The sequence below is a fragment of the Rana temporaria genome, chromosome 3 (assembly GCF_905171775.1).
Source record: "Rana temporaria chromosome 3, aRanTem1.1, whole genome shotgun sequence".
Taxonomy (NCBI): Eukaryota; Metazoa; Chordata; class Amphibia; order Anura; family Ranidae; genus Rana; species Rana temporaria.
The window spans coordinates 92,465,466-92,486,809 of record NC_053491.1 but is presented as its reverse complement, the minus strand read 5'-3'; the positions used below and the strand labels follow the sequence as shown (position 1 = coordinate 92,486,809).

At 43.4% G+C, this 21,344-nt stretch overlaps 1 protein-coding gene across 6 annotated transcripts in view; it reads left to right on the top strand.

Moving 5' to 3' along the window:
• SIN3A (SIN3 transcription regulator family member A) overlaps positions 1–17,428 on the top strand; it is a 104,672-nt gene extending 87,244 nt beyond the window's left edge. For 4 of the 6 annotated variants that reach the window (XM_040342978.1, XM_040342980.1, XM_040342977.1 and 1 more), the window contains one exon: positions 16,562–17,428. In XM_040342978.1, the coding sequence (XP_040198912.1) occupies positions 16,562–16,792 (231 nt within the window). In that variant the 3' untranslated portion in view covers positions 16,793–17,428. Of the gene's footprint in view, positions 1–11,311; positions 11,832–16,561 lie in introns of those variants that run through there. The other 2 variants (XM_040342982.1, XM_040342981.1) reach the window with 2 other exon arrangements.
• The last annotated feature ends 3,916 nt before the right edge of the window (positions 17,429–21,344 follow it).

The following is a 21,344-nucleotide window of genomic DNA, read 5'->3' as shown; positions in this document are numbered from 1 at the left end:
TTGTTTTCTGTGAAAGTGACAATTGCAGTTTGGGAGGGGGGCGCTAATGAGGTTATGTGTAACCTGAAGTGTGTTTTACAACTGTAGGGGGGTGTGGCTGTAGGTGTGACATCATCGATTGTGTCCCCCTATAAAAGATCGATGACGCCGCCACAGTGAAGAACGGGGAAGCTGTGTTTACACACGGCTCTCCCCATTCTTCAGCTCCGGGGACCGATCGCGGGACTCCAGCGGTGATCGAGTCCGCGGGTCTCGGAGCTTCGGACCGGGCTGCATGCCCGCGACCGGGTACTAGCACAGGATGTACCTGTACGTGCATGTGCCCAGCCGTGCCATTCTGCCAACGTATATGTGCAGGAGGCGGTCCTTAAGTGGTTAAGTGATAGATCAGCACAAAGTGACACATAATTGAGAAGTGCAAGGAAATTAATGGGTTTTTAATTTTTTTTGTTTTACAAATATCTGAAAAGTGTAGCGTACATTTGTATTCCACTCCCTTTACTTGGACACCCCTAACTTAAATCTAGTGGAACCAATTGTCTTCAGAAGTCGCCTAATTAGTAAATTGGTCCACCTGTGTGTGATTTAATCTTAGTATAAATACAACTGTTCTGTGAAGTCCTCAGAGTATTGTTGGAGAACCTTAGTGAACAGACAGCGTCATGAAGGCTAAGGACAGGTCAGAGATATAGTTGTGGAGAAGTTTAAAGCAGGGTTAGGTTTTAAAAAATATCCCAAGCTTTGAACCTCTTAAGGAGCACTGTTCAATCCATCATCCGAAAATGGAAAGTGTATGGCACAACTGCAAATCTACCAAAACATGGCCGTCCAACTAAACTGACAGGTCGGGCAAGGAGAGCCTTAATCGGAGAAGCAGCCAAGAGGCCCATGGTAACTCTGAAGGAGCTGCAGAGATCCAAAGCTTGGGTGGGAAGATTTGTCCATAGGACAACTATTAGTCTGCACTTCACAAATCTGGCGTTTTAATGTAAGAGTGGCGAGAAGAAAGCCATTAGAACCATAAGAAGTTCCGTTTGCAGTTTGTGAGAAGCCATGTGGGGGACACAGCAAACATGTGCAAGAATGTGCGTCCAAAATTGAACTTTTTGGCCTAAAAGCAAAACGCCACGTGTGGTGGAAAATTAACACTGCACATCACTCTAAACACACCATCCCCCACTGTGAAACATGGTGGTGGCAGCACCTTGTTGCGGGGATGCTTTTCTTCAGTAGGGACAGGGAAGCTGGTCAGAGTTAATGGGAAGATGGATGGAGCCAAATACAAAGCAATCTTAGAAGAAAACCTGTTCGAGTCTGCAAAAGACTTGAGACTGGGAGGAGGTTCACCTTCCAGCAGGACAAAGACCCTAAACATACAGAATGTGCTACAATGGAATGGTTTAGATCAAAGCATATTCATATGTTAGAAAAATATAGTCAAATGTAGTCAAAGTCCAGACTTAAATTCAATTGAATCTGTGGTAAGGCTTAAAAATTGCTGTTAACAGAGGCTCTCCATCCAATCTGACAGAGCTTGAGCTATTTTGCAAAGAAGAAAGGACAAAAATGTCACTCTCTATATGTGCAAGGCTGGTAGAGACATCCCCAAAAGACTTGCAGCTGTAATTGCAGAGAGAGGTTTTTCTACAAAGTTTTGATTCAGGGGGCTGAAATACAAATACACACCATACTTTTCAGATATTTATTTGTAAAAAATTGAAAACGATTTATTTTCCTTCCACTACACAATTGTGCCACTTTCTGTTGTTCTATCACACAAAATCCAAATAAAATACAAAACAAAGCACCTGGTTGTTAGACTGTTTTTGAAGCGCTACAAAAAAATTGAACTGCTAGTACTAGCAGAGATCAGGCCTGACTCTAACGTTGCAGTTTTGTGTATTGGCAGTGACCGTGATCTACTGCACTGAACTTGTTTTGGGGAGGGGGGGGGTGCGCTAAAACGCAGGTGCTGGCAGGTGTCGGGGGCTGATCCTCCTAATGCTGTGTCTTTTAGAACATTCTACTATTGGGTAAGCTAGTATAGTTCTGATCTGATGAGAGATTGATCCCTTCAGACTATACTAGTAATGAAGGTGTATAGTATTAAATGTATTCTTCTCAGTCTTCGCAGGAATCGGGGGGGAGCTTCAGGAACCAAAACTGCAGTCTTTATCCTCGTGTCACAGCACAGGAAGGACCTCCATGGTTAACAAAACAGAATTAACATTAGGCTTGCACCCAAGGGTACTTGGGGAACTCGGTCAAGTAATTGCCAGACCATTGTTCCTTATTTTTACTGACTGGAATGGTACCAGCTGATTGGACAAAAGACAATGTAGCACCAATATTTTAAAAAGAGCCCAAAATACATCCCTGGAAATTACAGAGAACGGTATGAGTAGCAGAAATCCGCATGGATTCATGAAGAATCATTCTTGCCAAACCGATCTATTAGCCTTCTATGAGGAGGCGAGTTGCCAACTAGATAAAGGAGTACATGGATTGAAAACTGGCTACAGGGGCGAGTTCAGAGGGTGGTGATAAATGGGGAGTACTAGGAGTGATCAGGGGTGGGAAGTGGGGTCCCCCAGGGTTCTGTCCTGAAACCAATCCTATTTATTTGTTCATAAAATCCTTGAGGATGGGGTAAGCGGTTCAATCTCTGTATTTGCGAATGATACTAAGCTAAGCAGGGCAATAACTTCTCTGCAGGATGTGGAAACCTTGCAAAAAGATCTGAATAAATGAATGGGGTGGGCAACTACATGGCAAATTGAGGTTTAATGTAGGAAAAATTAAAATCATGCATTTGGGTGGCAAAAATATGAATGCAATTAATACACGGAGGGAGAATCTCTGGGTGAATCTAGGATGGAAGAGGACCCGGGGGTCCTAGTAGATGACAGGCTTAGCAATGCCAAGCTGCTGCTAACAAAGCAAACAGAATATTGGGATGCATTGTAAAGGGGACCAACTCCAGAGATAAAACAATAATTCTCCCGCTCTACAAGACTCTGGTCCAGCCGCACCTAGAGTATGCTGTCCAGTTCTGGGCACCAGTCCTCAGGAAGGATGTACTGGAAATGGAGCGAGTACAAAGAAGGGCAACAAAGCTAATAAAGGGTCTGGAGGATATTGGTTATGAGGAAAGGTTACGAGCACTGAACTTATTCTCTCTGGAGAAGACGCTTGAGACTGGATATGATTTCATTTTACAAATACCATACTGGTGACCCCACAATAGGGATAAAACTTTTTTGCGGAAGTGAGATTAACAAGATGCGTGGCCACTTATTAAATTTAGAAGAAGAGGTCTAATCTTTAACTACGCAGAGGGTTCTTTTCTGTAAGAGCGGCAAGGATGTGGAATTCTCTTCCACAGGCGGTGGTTTCAGCGGGGAGCATTGATTAGATAAGCACCTGAATGACAACATACAGGTATATACAATATAATACTGACACATATAATCACACACATAGTTTGGACTTGAGGGGATTGTGTCTTTTTTCAACCTCACCTACTATGTAACTATAGTGTGTTAGTGTTACTGGCAATCAAAGGGTTCGAATGTATTAGTGAATATGTGGCAGGTAATCTGACGCTGTCTGGTATTGACATTAACTGACGCCATCTTGCATCGCCCGTGACCAGTGATCAATAAAAAGATCTGCACACTGTGTAATAATGACACTGTGACAGGGCAGTAAAAGGGTTAACTGGGGGGTGATCAGGGGGCTAAACCGTTATTCTGGAATATATGGCGGGAACCCTGACTGTATCTGGGATGGACGCTAATGCTAGCTAGCGTCACCAGTGACACCAGTACAGTGATCGGTAAAAAACAATTGTACCATGTCCACCTAGTAACACTGACAGGGAGTGAAAGGGTTAACTCGGGTGATCAAGGGGTAAATATGTCTAACTGTGTGTTCTGGTGTCAGTGAAGTGCTTTTACTCTCTGTAGATGTTCTCTTCTGTCACGGGCTCCGGGAGAGAAGATTGCATCATTTCCTGTGCCTGTTTATATTGAACAGGCACAGGATGGTTTCCCCATTTGTCAGAACCGTTCAGCAGGTCCAGGCCAATGATTTTATGTGGATTGATCGGTTCTGAAACAAATCCGATCCCTGCAGGGATGGCGGGCACGCGCCCCCTACCTGTGGGCATGAATCACGTACAGGTATGTGATTTCGCACTCAGAGGCCGCCCTGCTGCAGTATATGTATGTGGGGCGGTCCATCAGAGGTTAAAGGTGTGTGTGTGTGTGTTTTTTTTTTTTTACAATTTTTGGTTTCTGAAACCCTTTGTATGCTTTCATCACATCTTGGACTTGATACCTTTTTGTACATCCACAAAAGTTTTGAATGGAATTAATTGATCAATTATTGGGGTTTATTTTCTAAAGCTGGAGAGTGCAAAATCAGGCTCGTGTCTGCATAGAAACCAATCAGTTTCTAACCCCAGATTGGCAACAAGTCCTGGAAGCTGATTGGTTTCTATGAAGAAGTGAGATTGATTTTGCACTCTCTTGCTTTAGTAAAGAAACCCATCATCTCCCTTCATTGCGGAGACTTCTTGGTTTCCATTGGGCTCCATTCAAACCTGAGCGTAGCGCAGCGACCGCTGCTACAGCTCGTTATTTTTTGCCTTTTTTTGTTTGTTTTTAGTGAAGTGTTTTTGGAGCGGCACCATTTATTTTCAATGGCCCGTTTTGTCGCTTGCCAATCGTGGAAATACCGCACCTCGTTTGGGGTGCCATTAGGAAATAATGTCATCACAAACTAATTCCGCCGTGATTCTGGAATCTCGGACAGAATTAAAGCGATTGTGCCCACGATCGGAATTGTTCATGGTGTGAATAATGCCAAAGGGTTTTGTGTTTTCCACATTCCTTTCTACTGTCAACCTATAAACCGCTGTCAGTTTGTTGCTCTTGTCAGTCCTTGTCTCAAGGGTATTCCATTCATCAGATACTATTGCTGTGAGATCAGACCTCCCTGACCTTGAACTCTTATGTATCAATCATGCTTTTAACCACTTAAGGACCGTCTCCTGCATATGTACATCAGCAGAATGGCACGGCTGGGCAGATGTACGTACAGGTACATCCTGTACATGTACCCAGTCGCGGGCCAGGTCTGAAGCTGCGCGACCCGCGGACCTGATCGCCGCGGGGGTCCCGCGATCGGTCCCCGGAGCGGAAGAACGGGGAGAGCCGTATGTAAACACTGCTCCCCCGTTCTTCACTGTGGCGGCGCATCAATCGTGTCATCCCTTTTATAGGGGGACACAATCGATGACGTCAGACCTACAGCCACACCTCCCTACAGTTGTAAACACACTTCAGGGAACACAACCCCAACAGTGCCCCCTAGTGGTTCACTCCCAAACTGCAACTGTCATTTTCACAATAAAGAATGCATTTTAAATGCATTTTTTTGCTGTGAAAATGACAATGGTCCCAAAAATGTGTCAAAATTGTCCGAAGTGTCCGCCATAATGTCGCAGTCACGAAAAAAAATCGCTGATCGCCGCCATTAGTAGGAAAAAAAAAATAATTAATACAAATGCAATAAAACTATCCCCTATTTTGTAAACGCTATAAATGTTGCACAAACCAATCTATAAACGTTTATTGCGATTTTTTTTTTTTTTATACCAAAAATAGGTAGAAGAATACGTATCGGCCTAAACTGAGGAATATTTTATTTATATACATATGTATGTATGTATGTGTTTTTGGGGGATATTTATTATAGCAAAAAGTAAAAAATATTGCATTTTTTTTTCAAAATTGTCGCTCTATTTTTATTTATAGCGCAAAAAATAAAAACCGCAGAGGTGATCAAATACCACCAAAAGAAAGCTCTATTTGTGGGGAAAAAAATTGCGCCAATTTTGTTTGGGAGCCACGTCGCACGACCACGCAATTGTCAGTTAAAGCGACGCAGTGCCGAATCTCAAAAAGGGGCCTGGTCCTTTACCTGCATTTTGGTCCGGGGCTTAAGTGGTTAAAGGGGTTGTAAAGCTTCGTGTTTTTTCACCTTAATGCATCAAGGTGAAAAAAACACCTTGCACTCTCCGGTCCCCCCGAGCCCCTATTTTACTTGCCTGAGCCCAAAATCTCTGTGGGCACGATCCTGCATCGTTCTTTCCATAGCTGATCGGCTCCTCATTGGATAGATTGATAGAAGCGCAGCCATTGGCTCCTGCTGCTGTCAATCAAATCTAGTGATGTGGGGGATGGGGCCGAGTTATAAATTCGGCGGCTATGTATGCCCCCGAGTGTATAGCACGGGAGCACGCCCACAAGGTAACCCCCTTGGGAGAGAGCTTCCCAAAGGGGGTTAGCTCTTGCGGGGAGGAGCTGAGGCAGCTGCCGAAGGACCCCAGAAGAAGAGGATCGGGCCCACTCTGTGCAAAACAAACTGCACAGTGGAGGCAAGTATGACCTGTTTGTCATTTAAAAAAAAAAAAAACATGGAGCCTTTAGTGTCCCGTTAAGCCCCGTACACATGGGCCAAATATCAGCCAGTACAGTAGATATCGGCTGGCTTTTGGCCCGTGTGTACAGGTCCTTGTTTCATAGAAGTATATCTTGCTGGAAAAACCAGCAGCTGATCGGCATCCAATCAGCACGCTCCGCTAATGGCTGTGAGCGCTGACCGGTGTGTTCTGGCGGGAGTGCGGTCCCCCTGTCAGAAGTCAATAGATCAGAGGGGAAATCACTGTACTAACGTCACATTGTTGGTACAAAGACTCCCTCCTGAGCTCTTTAGGTTTTTTTTATTCAACATGAAACAACAAAAAAAATCTCAGCACCAATAATAAATGCACAAAAACCTTGTCAAACTAGAATAATAATGAGGTACACTGTTAGGCGGTATTAAATCCAAAATCAAATTGCGGCATTCGCTTTCTTTTTAACATTTTTGGCTTTCTTGCCTTTTTAATCTGGTGATCCAGCCAATGGGTCTGTTTTTTTTTCTCCAGCAGAAAAAGCTCTCCTGCACATGTAGCAGTTAGTGTGAAGACAAACCATATACCACTGACAGGGGTACTTGCACTGATCAGCTTTTATTCATGTAAAACCTTTTTAGTTGGAGATTGGCATCAGTTTGTTAGATGTGCTAGTGAATCTAGCTACACTAACACTCCCCTCCCCCCCCCCCCAGACTGACAATGCTCCTATCTGCCCCTGTCCTTCGCCCAGTGGGGGCGCTCTAATACAGGAGGTTTGCTATTGGTTAGATCACCAGGTGAAAGCAAAGGGGGGGAAAAAAGCCCCCAAGAAAGGAAACTAATGCAGCCACCACATCTAATTCCGTTTTCGGTTTTGGGTTTACCAATTTCAGTACCAACTTGTAAAATTGTGAGCTCCCTGTGAAAGGAAAGACTTTTAGATCAGAAAATATTTGGACACTTGCACACCTATATAGTTTTTAGGTAAGTAGATCAGTATTTGTATATACAAATGTTTCTATAGTTTGTCTAAAATTGATGGCAACCCTGTATGGATCAATTGCGCCCTCGTCACATATGGTATCAAGGAGAAATATAACTCTAGATGTTTTGTAAAATCCCCTAAGCCCCCGTTCACACCGGCTTGACATGTCATGTGATTTGACAGTTCCAAATCGCATGACAAGTCGCACCCTATTGTTGGCAATGGAACCGTTCAGTTCGGTTTGACTTTGCATTGCCGCTAAGATTTGAAAAAAGGTTTCTGCGCTATTTTTTGCGATTTTTTTTCAGGTGTGACTTGCATGAAGTCACACAGATGCCAGCCGGGTTGCTGTGCAAATCGCGTGCAATGCAAATTCAGCCATACAGATTGTATGTCTGGATTTGCATCACATTCGGACCAAAGTCGTGCAGGGCCTTTTTGGGTCCATACTAGAATCTGATCGACTTCATGTTTGAACTGACAGTTCGTATTGCGATATGTGAACCGATCTGGGGGCGTCATTAACTTTGTATTGACGCTCCCAGTGGTTCGCATAGGGCAGTGTAAACTGCCTGCGAGTCGGGTGCGATTCAGGACCCCTTGCTGGATTCGCATCAGTTCTCGCATCACACCGGTGTGAACCGAGCTTAAAGGGGTTGTAAAGACAAAAATATTTTCCTCTTAAATTAAAGTCTGACAGTAGCTGATAAAGTAAAAAGTAATGTTTTGCATTATAACTAGTTTGATACCTGTTGCAATCGAGCTGTTTTATTCACCTCCAGCACTCCTGAATCATTATTCTCACTGACCTACTGGTTTGCGGTGCGCATTCATTCTTGCTACATCACGGCCCAATGGGAACTACAGTTCCCATTAGGCTTAGCCTCCATGCCTGTGAGGGATAAGAGAGCATCTTCACGCAGGGCTGTAGTCATAGGGAGGGGGTGAGCACATTCTGCTTTCCACCATGCAAAAGGGCTCAGATGCTGGTGGAAAGCAAGAAGAGGAGTGACAGGAAATGGCATTTTCATACTTGGATTACTGTATTTTGGAGGTCAAAAGGAAAAACGAGGCAAGTGATATTTAAATGCTCTAGCTTACAGCAATCAATTGATCTAATAAACAAACCTTTAGTGTTCCTTTAATGCCTGGTACACACAATGAGATTATCGGACGATTGATCGCCCGTTTTTATTTTGCATGCTAATCTCGGATCGAACCTGAAGTCACGACAAAAATTCGGAAGTGATGTCATCTGTTATATTGCATTTTTGAATGACAACTGTAGTGTATAAATGAAAATCGTACGCTCTGACATGATATAAAAAAATTCAGTGCATGTTCGATCAAATAATATCGGCTGAACTGTCCCGATCTCGAAAGCTCTGTACTAACAATCTGATTATCAGATTAACAATCAGATTATCGTACGATCGCTCCAAAATCAGTATTTTCGTACGATTTTCTGATCGTGTGTACGGGGCTTTAGGGATTGATTTACTAAAACTGGAGAGCGCATAATCTGGTGGGCACAGCTGTACATTGTAGCCAATCGGCTTTTAACTTCAGTTTGTTCAGTTGAGCTTTGGAAATAACACCTGGAAGCCGATTGGTTTCTTTGCAGGGTTGCACCAGATTTTGCACTCTCCAGTTTTAGTAAATAACCCCATTATTGTCTACATTACTGCACTGATTAGGGTGTTCCAAAGGTATCTGTGTTACCAAAGAGGAATTATGTGTATATAGCTAAATTCCACATGTAGTTGGAAGTGCTGTAATAAGGAACCTTGGTTCAAAAAATAGGGAGGGGAAACAAAATAAGGAACCTTCTCCGTGCAATATAAATATCCAACAGATGATGGAACGTGTCTCCTATGCGTTGCTCTCCATATTACTCCAATGAAAAGAATGTCTTTCATGTGAAAACAGTCCACATACAGAAATAACTTCTCTGTACAGCAGGGGGGCCCCAACCTTTTGAAGAGCGAGGGCCACTTTACCGGCTTGGTAACTGGTTGTGGGCCACAATTAGTGGATGTCAGGTCTGTGTCTGCTCTGCATATGCAGACACAGACCACGCTACTCTATGGGCCCTCCAATCTACACTGCCCAGATGGAAGGGGGTGTGATCACCTTCGGTTTTGTTTTAGAGGATCGGATTGGAGGAAGGCAGGTATAAAACGGCCACAAGTTTGTTTTACATCTGCCGCTCCATAGAGGGGAATGGAGGGTCTGGGTTGGACTGATTATGTCAAAGGAGCCTAATGCCCTGTACACACGATCAGGCTTTAGCCCGACCAAACTCGCATCGGAATTCTGAAGTAATTTCATTGGAGGAAAAGAGAACACGTTGTCTATGTAATCTCCGGAATTCCTAGGAATATTCGATGGGCATACTGTCAGACTCTTTTTTCCATCGGAAATTCCGATCTTGTGTACAAGGCATAATTATGGCTGCTTTCAAACTGATGCGCTGCGGTTTACCTGCACTGAGGGTGCAGCACAGTTCACCTTTGGCTTTCCTGCAGGTTAGCTTCACTTTGGCAAAGGCTTCCATTACCTGCAGATGTGCACTTTCTGAAAGCTCGCCAAACCCGCAGGTAGTAACTGAAGTCTATGGCTCAGTGCAGGTAACCCGCGGGTGCTGATCAGTTTGAAAGCGGCATAGTTACCACTGCAGATCAGATATGCCCATATGTACACTTTGGGGCAGATTCACATACAATTGCATGGGCGCAGTGTATGTGAGATACGCTACGCCGCTGTAATTTACTTTTGAAAGCTTTGAATCCAGAAAGAATTTGCGCTGCAAGTTACAGCGGCGTAGTGTATCTCTCGCGGCGTAACGGCGCGTAATTCAAATCGGCGAGTGGGGGCATGTTTCATTTAAATGAAGCGCGTCCCCGCGCCGAACGAACTGCGCATGCGTCGTCCCTAAATTTCCCGCCGTGCATTGCGCTAAATGGCGTCGCAAGGATGTCATTGTTTTGACGTGGACGTAAATTACGTTCAGCCCCATTCACAAATGACTTACGCAAACAAAAAAAAATATTTTCAAATTCGACGCAGGAACGACGGCCATACTTAACAATGCGTACGCCACCAAATAGCAGCTTTAGCTATACGCCAAAATAAGCAGAACGGAAACGACGTAAAAGAATGTGATGGCCGCTCGTACGTTCGTGGATTGTCGTAAATAGCTAATTTGCATACTCGACGCGGAATACGACGGGAACGCCACCCAGCGGACGCCGAAGAATTGCATCTAAGATCCGAAGGCGTACAAAGACGTACGCTTGTCGGATCTAGCCCAGATGCCGTTGTATCTTGTTTTGAGGATTCAAAACAAAGATAGGCCAGCGTATTTTCAGATTTCCCGCGTCGTATCAGTAGATACGCCGGCGTACTTCCTTTGTGGATCTGCCCCTTTGATTTTAGTAATAAACTTAACTTTAATAACTGTCTTCCATTCAGGTATCACCAGGTGTTGCTGTCCCAGGCAGAGCACATTTGGTATCACTCCGCCTGTGACAGGAGTCGGCTCTATAAAAAAAACCATCGGCTTATGCAGCTCTTCTCTGCAGCCGCTTGTTTCCGCTACCGCTGGCTTCATTTACAACACTGATGCTCTGGGATGGCAGGTTGGCAACCCACGATCTGGGCTTTGCCTACCCACCATCACAGAGCAGGAGGTTGGGGGCCACATCAGAGGGCTTTGTGGGCCACTGGTTGGGCACCCCTGTCGGAATACAAGTCACGGGATATCAGTTTAGGGTCTTGAAATAAGTGGGAAGGGTTTTATCTCGGTGTGTTTTTTGGTTTCTTTTAAACGTTCTTTTTAATCTTTCTTATTCCATAAGGAGTGAAACACATTCTGCCGAGTGAGCCTTTTGCTAAGAAGTGGCACGAAGTTGATTTGCGGTTTATCACGAAGGAAGCAATATTGTTTTATCGCGAATAGACTTTCTTCTAAAGAGCATTTTTTGGAAGTGGAGCTTTATTGTATTTCTAGATTTATTTCACATATTTATGTTCTAATATTATGCATGTTTTCATAATGTGTATTGTTTTAATATATGATGACGTGTATGAAAACCCACAAGCACAGCACAGGTTTGGAGCACAAGAGCATTTTATTTTGTATACTAATTTCTATTCCTATTTTTAGAACAATATTTTATCATCTAGCAGTCAAAGCATACATACAGTAATAGATAATGATTAAGGGCACATTGCTTGAGAACACACTCCACAGCTAATGGATATTTTATTCTGATCTTCCTTCCCCTTCCCTCTTGTGCCAATGTCATATTTTTTTTTTTTTTTAGTTGATTTAAAATGGAAAGCTTTGGGGTAAATAAAGTATTTTTTTATGCTTTCCAGGTGGTTTCAGATGTATATCTTATTTTATATATAATCTTTGTGAATGAGATGTTTCCAATGTGAAGACCAGAGTAATTCTTCTCTTTAACCTCTTCGCATCCACACTATAGCTGAAGGACGTCTACAGCACGGGCCTAAATTGCTAGGAGGGCGTCCATGTATGTGCTGCCTGCGGGGGCTCGGGCAGTGCGCCCTGTGATCAGCGAGTCTGAGACTCGGCTGATCGGAGTCACACCGGGTCGTTTTGCAGGTGCTATTGCTCTAAAAATAGCGCCTGCAAACAGACCTGAAACGGCCGCTTCTGTCTCTCCAATTTGAAAGCCAAGAGGGCTTTCACACGGGAGTGGTGCGCTAGCAGGACGGTAATAAAAAGTACAGCTAGCTAAATCTTTGGAGCAGTGAAAGGAGTGGTGCGTGTGTGTGTACCGCTCCTGCCCATTAAAATCAATGGGGCGCTGCGGCTATACCGCCGACAAAGCGCCTCTGCAGAGGTGTTGGAATTTTTTTTTTTGAACTCTTTCTCGGCCGAATAGCGCCCCTGCCCAAGTGTGAAAATGGTCCTAGGGTTTATCTTTAGGCCACTGTTTCTTTTAGGCCAACAGATTCTGCTTAATCAAAATGGCCATAAAATAGGTTTTACAGCCACCTGATCCACTGATTCTAAGTGGATTTGTCAGGTTATTGTTCAGGCCCATGAGATGTCTTGTTCTGTTAAAGCAGGGTTCGACAATATCCGGGCGCCAGGTCGCAATTGCGACAAATTGAGGCCGCAGCCTACAAGGCCGCAAAGCCGTGGCCTCAATTACCGGCCGCCGCTGGAGAGGTGGGGGCGCACGGAGGCACAGGATCCTGTGTCTCCGTTTTCCCGCACGGCGGGCCTGTGGCGGCCGGTAATTAAGGCCACGGCTTCGCGGCCCTCTGAAGTCCCAAGCTCTTCCTTCTGTGAGCTGGCGCCATCTGGTGGTGGCCGTTGGCATTAAAAGTTAAACGGCAGTTCTAATATGTCATTTTTCACTATTTTCACTGCCATCTCCTTCCCTCTAATTAGAACCCCCAAACATTATATATATTTTTTATTCTAACACCCTAGAGAATAAAATGGCGATCGTTGCAATACTTTCTGTGACGCCGTATTTGCGCAGCGGTCTTACAAGCGCACTTTTTTGGGAAAAAATTACACTTTTTTAAATTAAAAAATAAGACAACAGTAAAGTTATCCCAATTTTTTTTTGATATTGTGAAAGATAATGTAACGCCGAGTAAATTGATACCCAACATGTCGCGCTTCAAAATTGCGCCCGCTCGTGGAATGCCGACAAACTTTTACCCTTTAAAATCTCCATAGGCGACATTTAAAAAAAAAAAATCTACAGGTTGCATGTTTTGAGGTACAGAGGAGGTCTAGGGCTAGAATTATTGCTCTTGCTCGAACGATCGCGGCGATACCTCACATGTATGGTTTGAATACCATTTACATATGCGGGCGCTACTCATGAATGCGTTCGCTTCTGCGCACAAGCTTGACGGGGCGCGTTTTCTGAGTCCTAACTTTTTTAGCTGGCTCCTAGATTCCAAGCAAATTTGTCAAACCCTGTGTTAAAGCTCTCTACTAGGGCAGAGTGCTTCTTGAACTCGTTGTCCTTGGACCTCCTGTGTCTCACATCTAGGGCAGAGTGCTTCTTGAACTCGTTGTCCTTGGACCTCCTGTGTCTCACATCTAACTATATATATATATATATATATATATATATATATATATATATATATATATATATATATATATATATATATATATATATATATATATATATATATATATATATATATATATATATATATATATATATATATATATATATATATATATATATATATATGTGTATATATATATATGTGTATATATATATATATATATATATATATATATATAATCTCTTGTTGGATCTACCCTTTTCATATGTAATTTTCAATCGGGAAAACTCTGCAAGAGGATCTTCATTGCCCTTTGGTTTTCTTTTTTATCTTTTTTAAAGGATATGTTCTGCTTTTCTTAAATGTTATACCCATATTCGGGGTGTAACATGTTACAATTGCACTGGCCCCCGCACCTGCCTCAGTCCCTGTTATGACAGCGGCCAGGTGGAAAAGATCCCCTGCTTGCTGTCATATTTGAAGAAAATGTGGGCCTCCGTCTGCAAAACCACGTCATCCATTCAGTGTTCTGTGAATTGGAAAACGACAAGTCCCCACAGCCTTTGTGGCTGCCGGATTGTTCTCCATGATTTGATTGTTGTTCTCCCATAAGAGCAGACGGATATACTGACGGTGTACAGGAGTCCTGCATGGCCCCTGTGATCAGCTGATCGTAGGCGCAATGCTTTACAGGCTCAAAGTTAATTGCACGATTTTTCTTTACCTGCAAAAGAAAATTTGCATTTATTTATTGGGGTGTCAAGTGGACTGCTGGGTGCACACTACATATACTGTTCTCCTCTGCAAAAGAGGGTGGCTGTGTTCCTACAACCAGTGGGAACATGGAAGTAAATGTAGCCACCTTCGAACAGGTTTGCAAACGAATAATTTGGGGGAGACTTAGACCGGCCATACATTATACAATTTTCTTTTACCAAAACCATATAATATGAAGTCAAACCAAAACAATCTCAATTTGCATGCAATCACGCAGCCCCTTGCACTGCATAGTTGAAAGTAAATCTAAAGTAAATTAAATAAGAAAAGAAAAACTGTATAATATGTCCGGCTAAGATCAGAATATACACTATATGACCAAAAGTATTGGGACACCTGCCTTTACACGCACGTGAACTTGAATGGCATCCCAGTCTTGGTCCGTAGCGGTCAATATTGTGTTGGCCCACCCTTTGCAGCTGTAACAGCTTCAACTCTTCTGGGAAGGTTGTTTACAAATGTGTCTTTGGGAATGTTTGATCATTCTTCCAGAAGCACATTTGTGAGGTCAAGCACTGACATTGGATGGGAAGGCCTGGCTCATAGAACACCTTTGGGATGAATTAGAGCGGAGACTATCGGGTTGGAGGTCGGGACTTTGTGCAGGCCAGTTAAGTTCCTCCACCCAACCTCACTCATCCATGTCTTTATGGACCTTGCTTTGTGCGCAGTCCTGTTGGAACAGGAAGGGGACATCCCCAAACTGTTTCCACAAAGCTGGGAGCATGAAATTGTCCAAAATGTGTTATGCTGACACCTTAAGAGTTCTCCTCACTTGAACCAAGCGTGTCAACAACTGAACACCATAATCCTCCCTTTGGACCAGTGCACAAAAAAGGTCCATAAAGACATGGATGAGCGAGTTTGGAATGTCATCTTTGGGATGTATTAGAGCGGAGACTGTGAGCCAGGCCTTCTCGTCCAACGTCAGGGTCTGACCTCACAAATGCACTTCTGGAGGAATGGTCAAACTGTCCCATAGACACACTCCTAAACCTTGTGGACAGCCTTCCCAGAAAGAAGAGTTGAAGCTGTTAGAGCTACAAAAGGTGGGCCAAATTAATATTGAACCCTACGGCCTAAAAATGGGATGCTATTAGTTTATGTGTGTGTAAACGTACATGTAAGCAGGACTTGGGGAAAAAAAAAAAAAGATTAAAGCCATTTTTTTTTTAATGGGGACAGTCCTTCTGCTGTGTCTAGCGTCCATGTCTCCTGTAGGTGGTAGTATAACTACACTTTTTATTATTATTTAAATAAATACATAACTGTGCCCTTTAATGGAAATGCCTCTAGTTCAGGGCCCTTCAGTTGTTCAGAAACTACAATTTAAATCATGTCTGTTAATGTTTTACAATACCTCATGGGACATGTAGTTCTGCAACAGCTGGAGGACTGTAGTTTGGAGATCCCTGCGTCTAGTTCAGTGGTTCTCAACCATGTCCTCAGGGCCCACTAACAGGCCAGGTTTGCAAGATAACTGAAATACATCCCAGGTGATATCATTTTCTACTCAATGAGTCTGCGTCTCCCCAAGGTAATACTTAAAATCTGCCCTGTTAGTGGGTCCTGAGGCCAGGTGTTGAGAAGCACTGGTCTAGTTGATTAAAAACTTACCCTAGTCAAACTGGAAAATGGTGCATTTATTGGTATTTTTTTTCTGGCTATAGATTGCATAGAAAATTTTAATCGTGACAATTTTGCCAAGAAAAGGCTTTTTTTTGTCTGGGAGTAAAATAAATAAAAAAAAATATATATATAATTTTATCTTGCATTATGACATCAACAACTACTAAAGGGTTATAGCAAAAATGGAACAAGCGCTCTAGGCACCAACTAGGATATAACTGGCTTATTAAAAAAAAAAAAGTTCATAACCGAAACTACTCACTATTCCTTTTGAGGCTTGCATTAATTCTACTTTTTATGAAGTGTCTTTTGAGAGAATTGAGTTGTTCCAAGTTGTAAAAAAAATAAAAATCTACATGAAACAAAATGGTGGTATATGAAAAATGCATATTTTTTTTTTTTTTTTTAATGGAGGGAAAATAGTTCTCCAACCTGTGCAGCGGTTTTATGCCTAAACTGAAAATGACAAACTCTGGTAAAATAACCGTCATGAATGGACGTGTATCTAGTGGAACAATGCAAATATCAGTCAGTTTACTGTTATAATACCATTTTTCGTTTGTTTTTATCGGCTTTCCGTTGATGGTGCAGAATAACAAAGAATCTTTTGTATTGTGTGTTTTCTTTAGTCTCACGAGCGAGTCAGCAAACGACTGCACCAACGCTTCCAAACATGGCTGAACAAGTGGAATATGGAGCACGTGAGCCGGGACATGGCAGCTGATACCAGAAAGTGGCTGTTGGGGGAGGGGGTGGATGGCATGGTGCCTTGCGCCACCACCCGGGACTCAGAGACCCTACACTTTGTAGACATCAATAAGTATCGTGTAAAATATGGACCACCTTTTAAAACACCGTAAAAACACATGCAACAAACAGCCCTCCAGCGCTGAACTGACTGAAGTAGTCCAGGCTTTTCTGAAGGACATGGTATTTTGCCTAATAGAGAAGAATCATTGGCAGAGGCATGGCTGTACCCAACGCTCATTAGAGGATAAAGTAATCTCTTCTTCTGCCAGAGGAGGCGCTGTGATCCTAGGGGGTTTAATGTTACTGAAAACCTTCTGCCAACTGCCCCACCAGTTAGTCTTAGCAGACCTCCTGTTATTCCTGGTGTGTAAATACAAGCGTGTAAATAACGTCAACAAAGGTTGTCCTATACATCTCCTGTACCCATTTCTTATTTTATAGCAAGCACTGTCTTTGTTTAATGGTCTGTTACCTATCTTTGTAACATAGTGATGGGGGTAGGGGACATCTAAAAGCCACAACCTCCTTTATTACTGTTTCTACCAAAGGGAGTCTATTGAGAGTGTGGTTTATATATATAAATATATATAGAATTACAGTATATATGTCTAATCGCCCCGTCCCAGCGCCTCTTTGCTGTATTTCTGTCCGTGTGAGTGTTACATTTTATCTTCTATTCTCCTATCCTTTCTTCTGCCCCTTTTTTTAAACACAGTGTAAATAAAGAAAAGGTTTGGTATGATTAAGTTTCTGATGGAAGCTAATGAACTCCGCACTGCATGATCTCGCTGGTCACCGATACCGTCTCCAAGCTTCCTTCACCGAGAACTAAGGATCTGGTCATCTAAAGGCGCAAAACGAAGCCAAAGTTATATTTGGCTTTTATACACTTAATACAGCGATCCCATGATGCTTTGTTTTTATTATGCTTATTAAGGGATTATTACGTCTTCTTTTGCCATAAACATACATCACTTATGTGCAAGGTGAGGATTTTTCTCCCCCCTTTTTTTTTATTATTTATTTTTTTAATTGCATATATTGGGTAACAATGGTGACTTCCTTTCAGGATTTTCCAGCTTCTCTTCTCTACTGTGACTATTACAATTAGAGGTAGACCGATATGGGTTTTTCTCTGGCCGATATTTAGAAATTGGGGTGGCCGATATATGATGCTGATTTTTATGGCCGATATTAGGCCGATTAAAAAAAAAAACCTCACCCACTCCACTCCTTCCTCCTGTCGCTCTAGCACACACTTGTCCTCAGTACAGATTGGCGGTGGCACTGGCAGGTTTCACACTAAGCCGAGTGTAACTGTGTGAAACTAAGAGTAGAGAGAGAGGAGCTGTCAGCTCGATGTCGGGGGTGGGCCGGACCCAACCGCTAAATTACACCAGCCAATGAATGGGCTGCATTAGAAAGGGGGCGGGGCCACATACACATAGTGGCCTGCCCAGATACCATCCCATTGGCTGGTGTAATATAGCTGCTGGGTCCCGCCCACCCCCGACATCGAGCTGCCAGCTCCTCTCTCTCCTCTCTGTTACTTGTCAGTTTCACACTCAGCGCGGCGCTTGATGCTGCCAGAGCCGCTGAGTGTGGAGAAGGGAGGCGGAACGGCGGTCAGTGTAAAATATCGGCCTAATTCTGATAATAATCAGAAGATGCGGATTTATCAAATATCGGCCGGGCTATATATTGGTCTACCCCTAATTACAATGCCCCGCTAAGGAGTCTCAGATCTGCTACATCTTTGGTAACATAAGAAAAGAAGCGCCACCTGCAACGTGAAGGGTAGTTGATTCATTTTTGCATAAGTTATCGTGGAACAAATCACCTCCTCGGTAGGCTGTTTCCTTTGATAGTTTATGTAGGTATTATACTTGGTATTTATGAAGAGTGCACAAGGTTTTCTAAACGCAATTCTCCACCCGAGTTGAGTTGCTAATGCTTCATTGAGCTGTGGCCGATTGACCTCCCATCTGATGTTGCCTGCAAAGTTCTGAGCCCAGCGCCACTTGGAAGAGCAAGTAGTTTGCCAACAAAATGACTGTATGGGTGGCATTCTTCCCTCTGACCACCAATGTAAGGGCATGTGCTTCCAATTTAAATATATTTTAGCAGGGGTTCCCTGGGCACCTGAAAGTTAAATTAAGGGCTGTTCTAAACAGTCAGGTATTTTGAGTGAAAGTCAAGACATAAGATTTGGACCTAATTGAGAAATTTGCAGAACCTACCTTTAAAAAATAAAAAAAAAATAAAACTGAAATAGAGCTTGAGACTGCCACTGCTGACCACCCTCTGAAAATGCTAGTTGTCTGATTTCATTACCGTCTGACCTGCAACAAATATCTATCAGATCAGAGTGAAGTCAGCCCCTGACCTGTATATTTGTGCCAAACCAATGATTTATGTTATTTTTTTTTTGTTTTGTTTAATAAACTTTATTTCATTATTTTTTTTTTTTTTCAAATAATACAAAATCTATTTTTACGACCCATTGTTACAAAGTCATTGGGGTTGTAGTACAATATATCATGAAACATTACTGACGCACTTCATGCCATACTCCAGCAGGTTAACCATCTTTTCATGGTCAAAAATCAACATGAATTACGTTTTTGTAAAGCCTCAAGGATTTTCACCTTAATGCGTTTATTTTTTTTGCATAAACATTTACCGTATTTATTCGAGTATAACGCGCAAAATTTTATACCCAAAAAAAAAATCAAAGTTTGGGTACGCGTTATACATGAGGACTGGGGTGGCAGTGGCGCTCTACTTTAAACCTAGCCTCTTGTATCACCTTGCCGACCCCCCCGCCGCTGCTACCGCCGCCGCCACCGAACGGGGAACATTACAGACAGCTTTCGTTTGAATAGCTGTTTTCCCCACCGCGCGTAGACACTCCCCCTTGGACGGATCTGTCCAATCGCGAGCAAGGGGGAGTGTCTATGCGTGGCAGGGAAAACAGCTGTTCAAACGAACGCTGTCTGTAATGTTCCCGCGCCGCAGTGATTAACAGTAGGTACGGGGGACATGGCTGCATATACAGGGGACATGGCTGTATATACGGGGGACATGGCTGGACATACAGGGGACATGGCTGGACATACAGGGGACATGGCTGGATATACAGGGGACATGGCTGGATATACAGGGGACATGGCTGGATATACAGGGGTCAATACATTGTCAATAAATGATTTTTGGCAATTACAATGATTTTATACCGATTTTTAATCGAAAATTAGGGGTGCGCGTTATACACGTGTGCGCGTTATACTCGAATAAATACGGTAATTAAATTTTTAAAGCAATACAGAAAAAGAAATTACACACACAATATACCAGTGATGGCGAACCTTGGCACCCCAGATGTTTTGGAACTATATTTCCCATGATGCTCAACTACACTGCAGAGTGTATGAGCATCATGGGAAATGTAGTTCCAAAACATCTGGGGTGCCAAGGTTCGCCATCACTGCAATATACAGTCATGGTAATAACAGAAAAGTGAACCATGCACCTTAATGCATTGTATATATTAAGATGACAAACCTGTGCTGATGCTCAACTACACTGCAGAGTGCATGAGCATCATGGGAAATGTAGTTCCAAAACATCTGGGGTGCCAGATGTTTATCACGGCAGCCAGTGAACTAGTCTAGTCAGCAATGACAGCCTGCATAATTTCTCAGTACATGGTTCTGAAACTGTTTACTCATAACATAGTGTGAAGGTGCCAAAGAATGTTCTAAAAAATCAGGTCACATGATGCTGCTGTACTATTTTAAAAGATACAGCCTAGGTGACCTTTGAGAGGTAAATCTGAACAACACGGAAGGGATCACTGGGGTACGGCCCGCTCCCTCCTTTTTTTTCTTCTAGTAATTAATTAGTAAGTCCCCAATAAAACTAAGGACGACAAAAAGAAAACTTAGATGAATATAATAAAACAAATGTCACTGTAAAATTATAAACCTAAGGCCCCTTTCACATGTACGGATCCCGTGAGGATCAGTATATGTGTATCCGCTTGCTCAGCGGGGATCGCTTTGTTGATCCCCGCTGAGCTGGCAGATGACAGGTCGGTCCCCGCACACTGCAGGGACCGCCCTGTCAGCTCTCCCCCTATGGTTGGATCGGATGAACACGGACCGTCTGTCCGTGTTCACCCGATCCGCTCTGCAGACGGATGGAAAAAATAGGATTTTTCTAGGTCTGCAGAATTGGAGGATTGTAGACACTGAGTAATGTATGCCCCTTTTTCACCTGTAAACGGATGGATGAAAAAGCAGTAGGGCTGTCCCTATACCGATACTAGTATCGGTACCGATACCGAGCATTTCCCCGAGTACTTGTACTCAGGGGGGGAAATGCTCCGATGCCTCACCCGATACCTGGGCAGGCATGGGAGTTGCAAGTCTTCTCCCCCCCTGCTGTCTTTTACCATGCCGTCTTCTCCCCCCGTGCGTGCCGTCTTCTCCCCCCGTGCGTGCCGTCTTCTCCCCCCGTGCGTGCCGTCTTCTCCCCCCGTCCGTGCCGTCTTCTCCCCCCGTCCGTGCCGTCTTCTCCCCCCTCAATTTGTCAGGATGGAGAGCGGAGGTAGGAGCCGCTAAACCCGGCTCCTACCTTTTCCGAATGAACAGTCAGTGA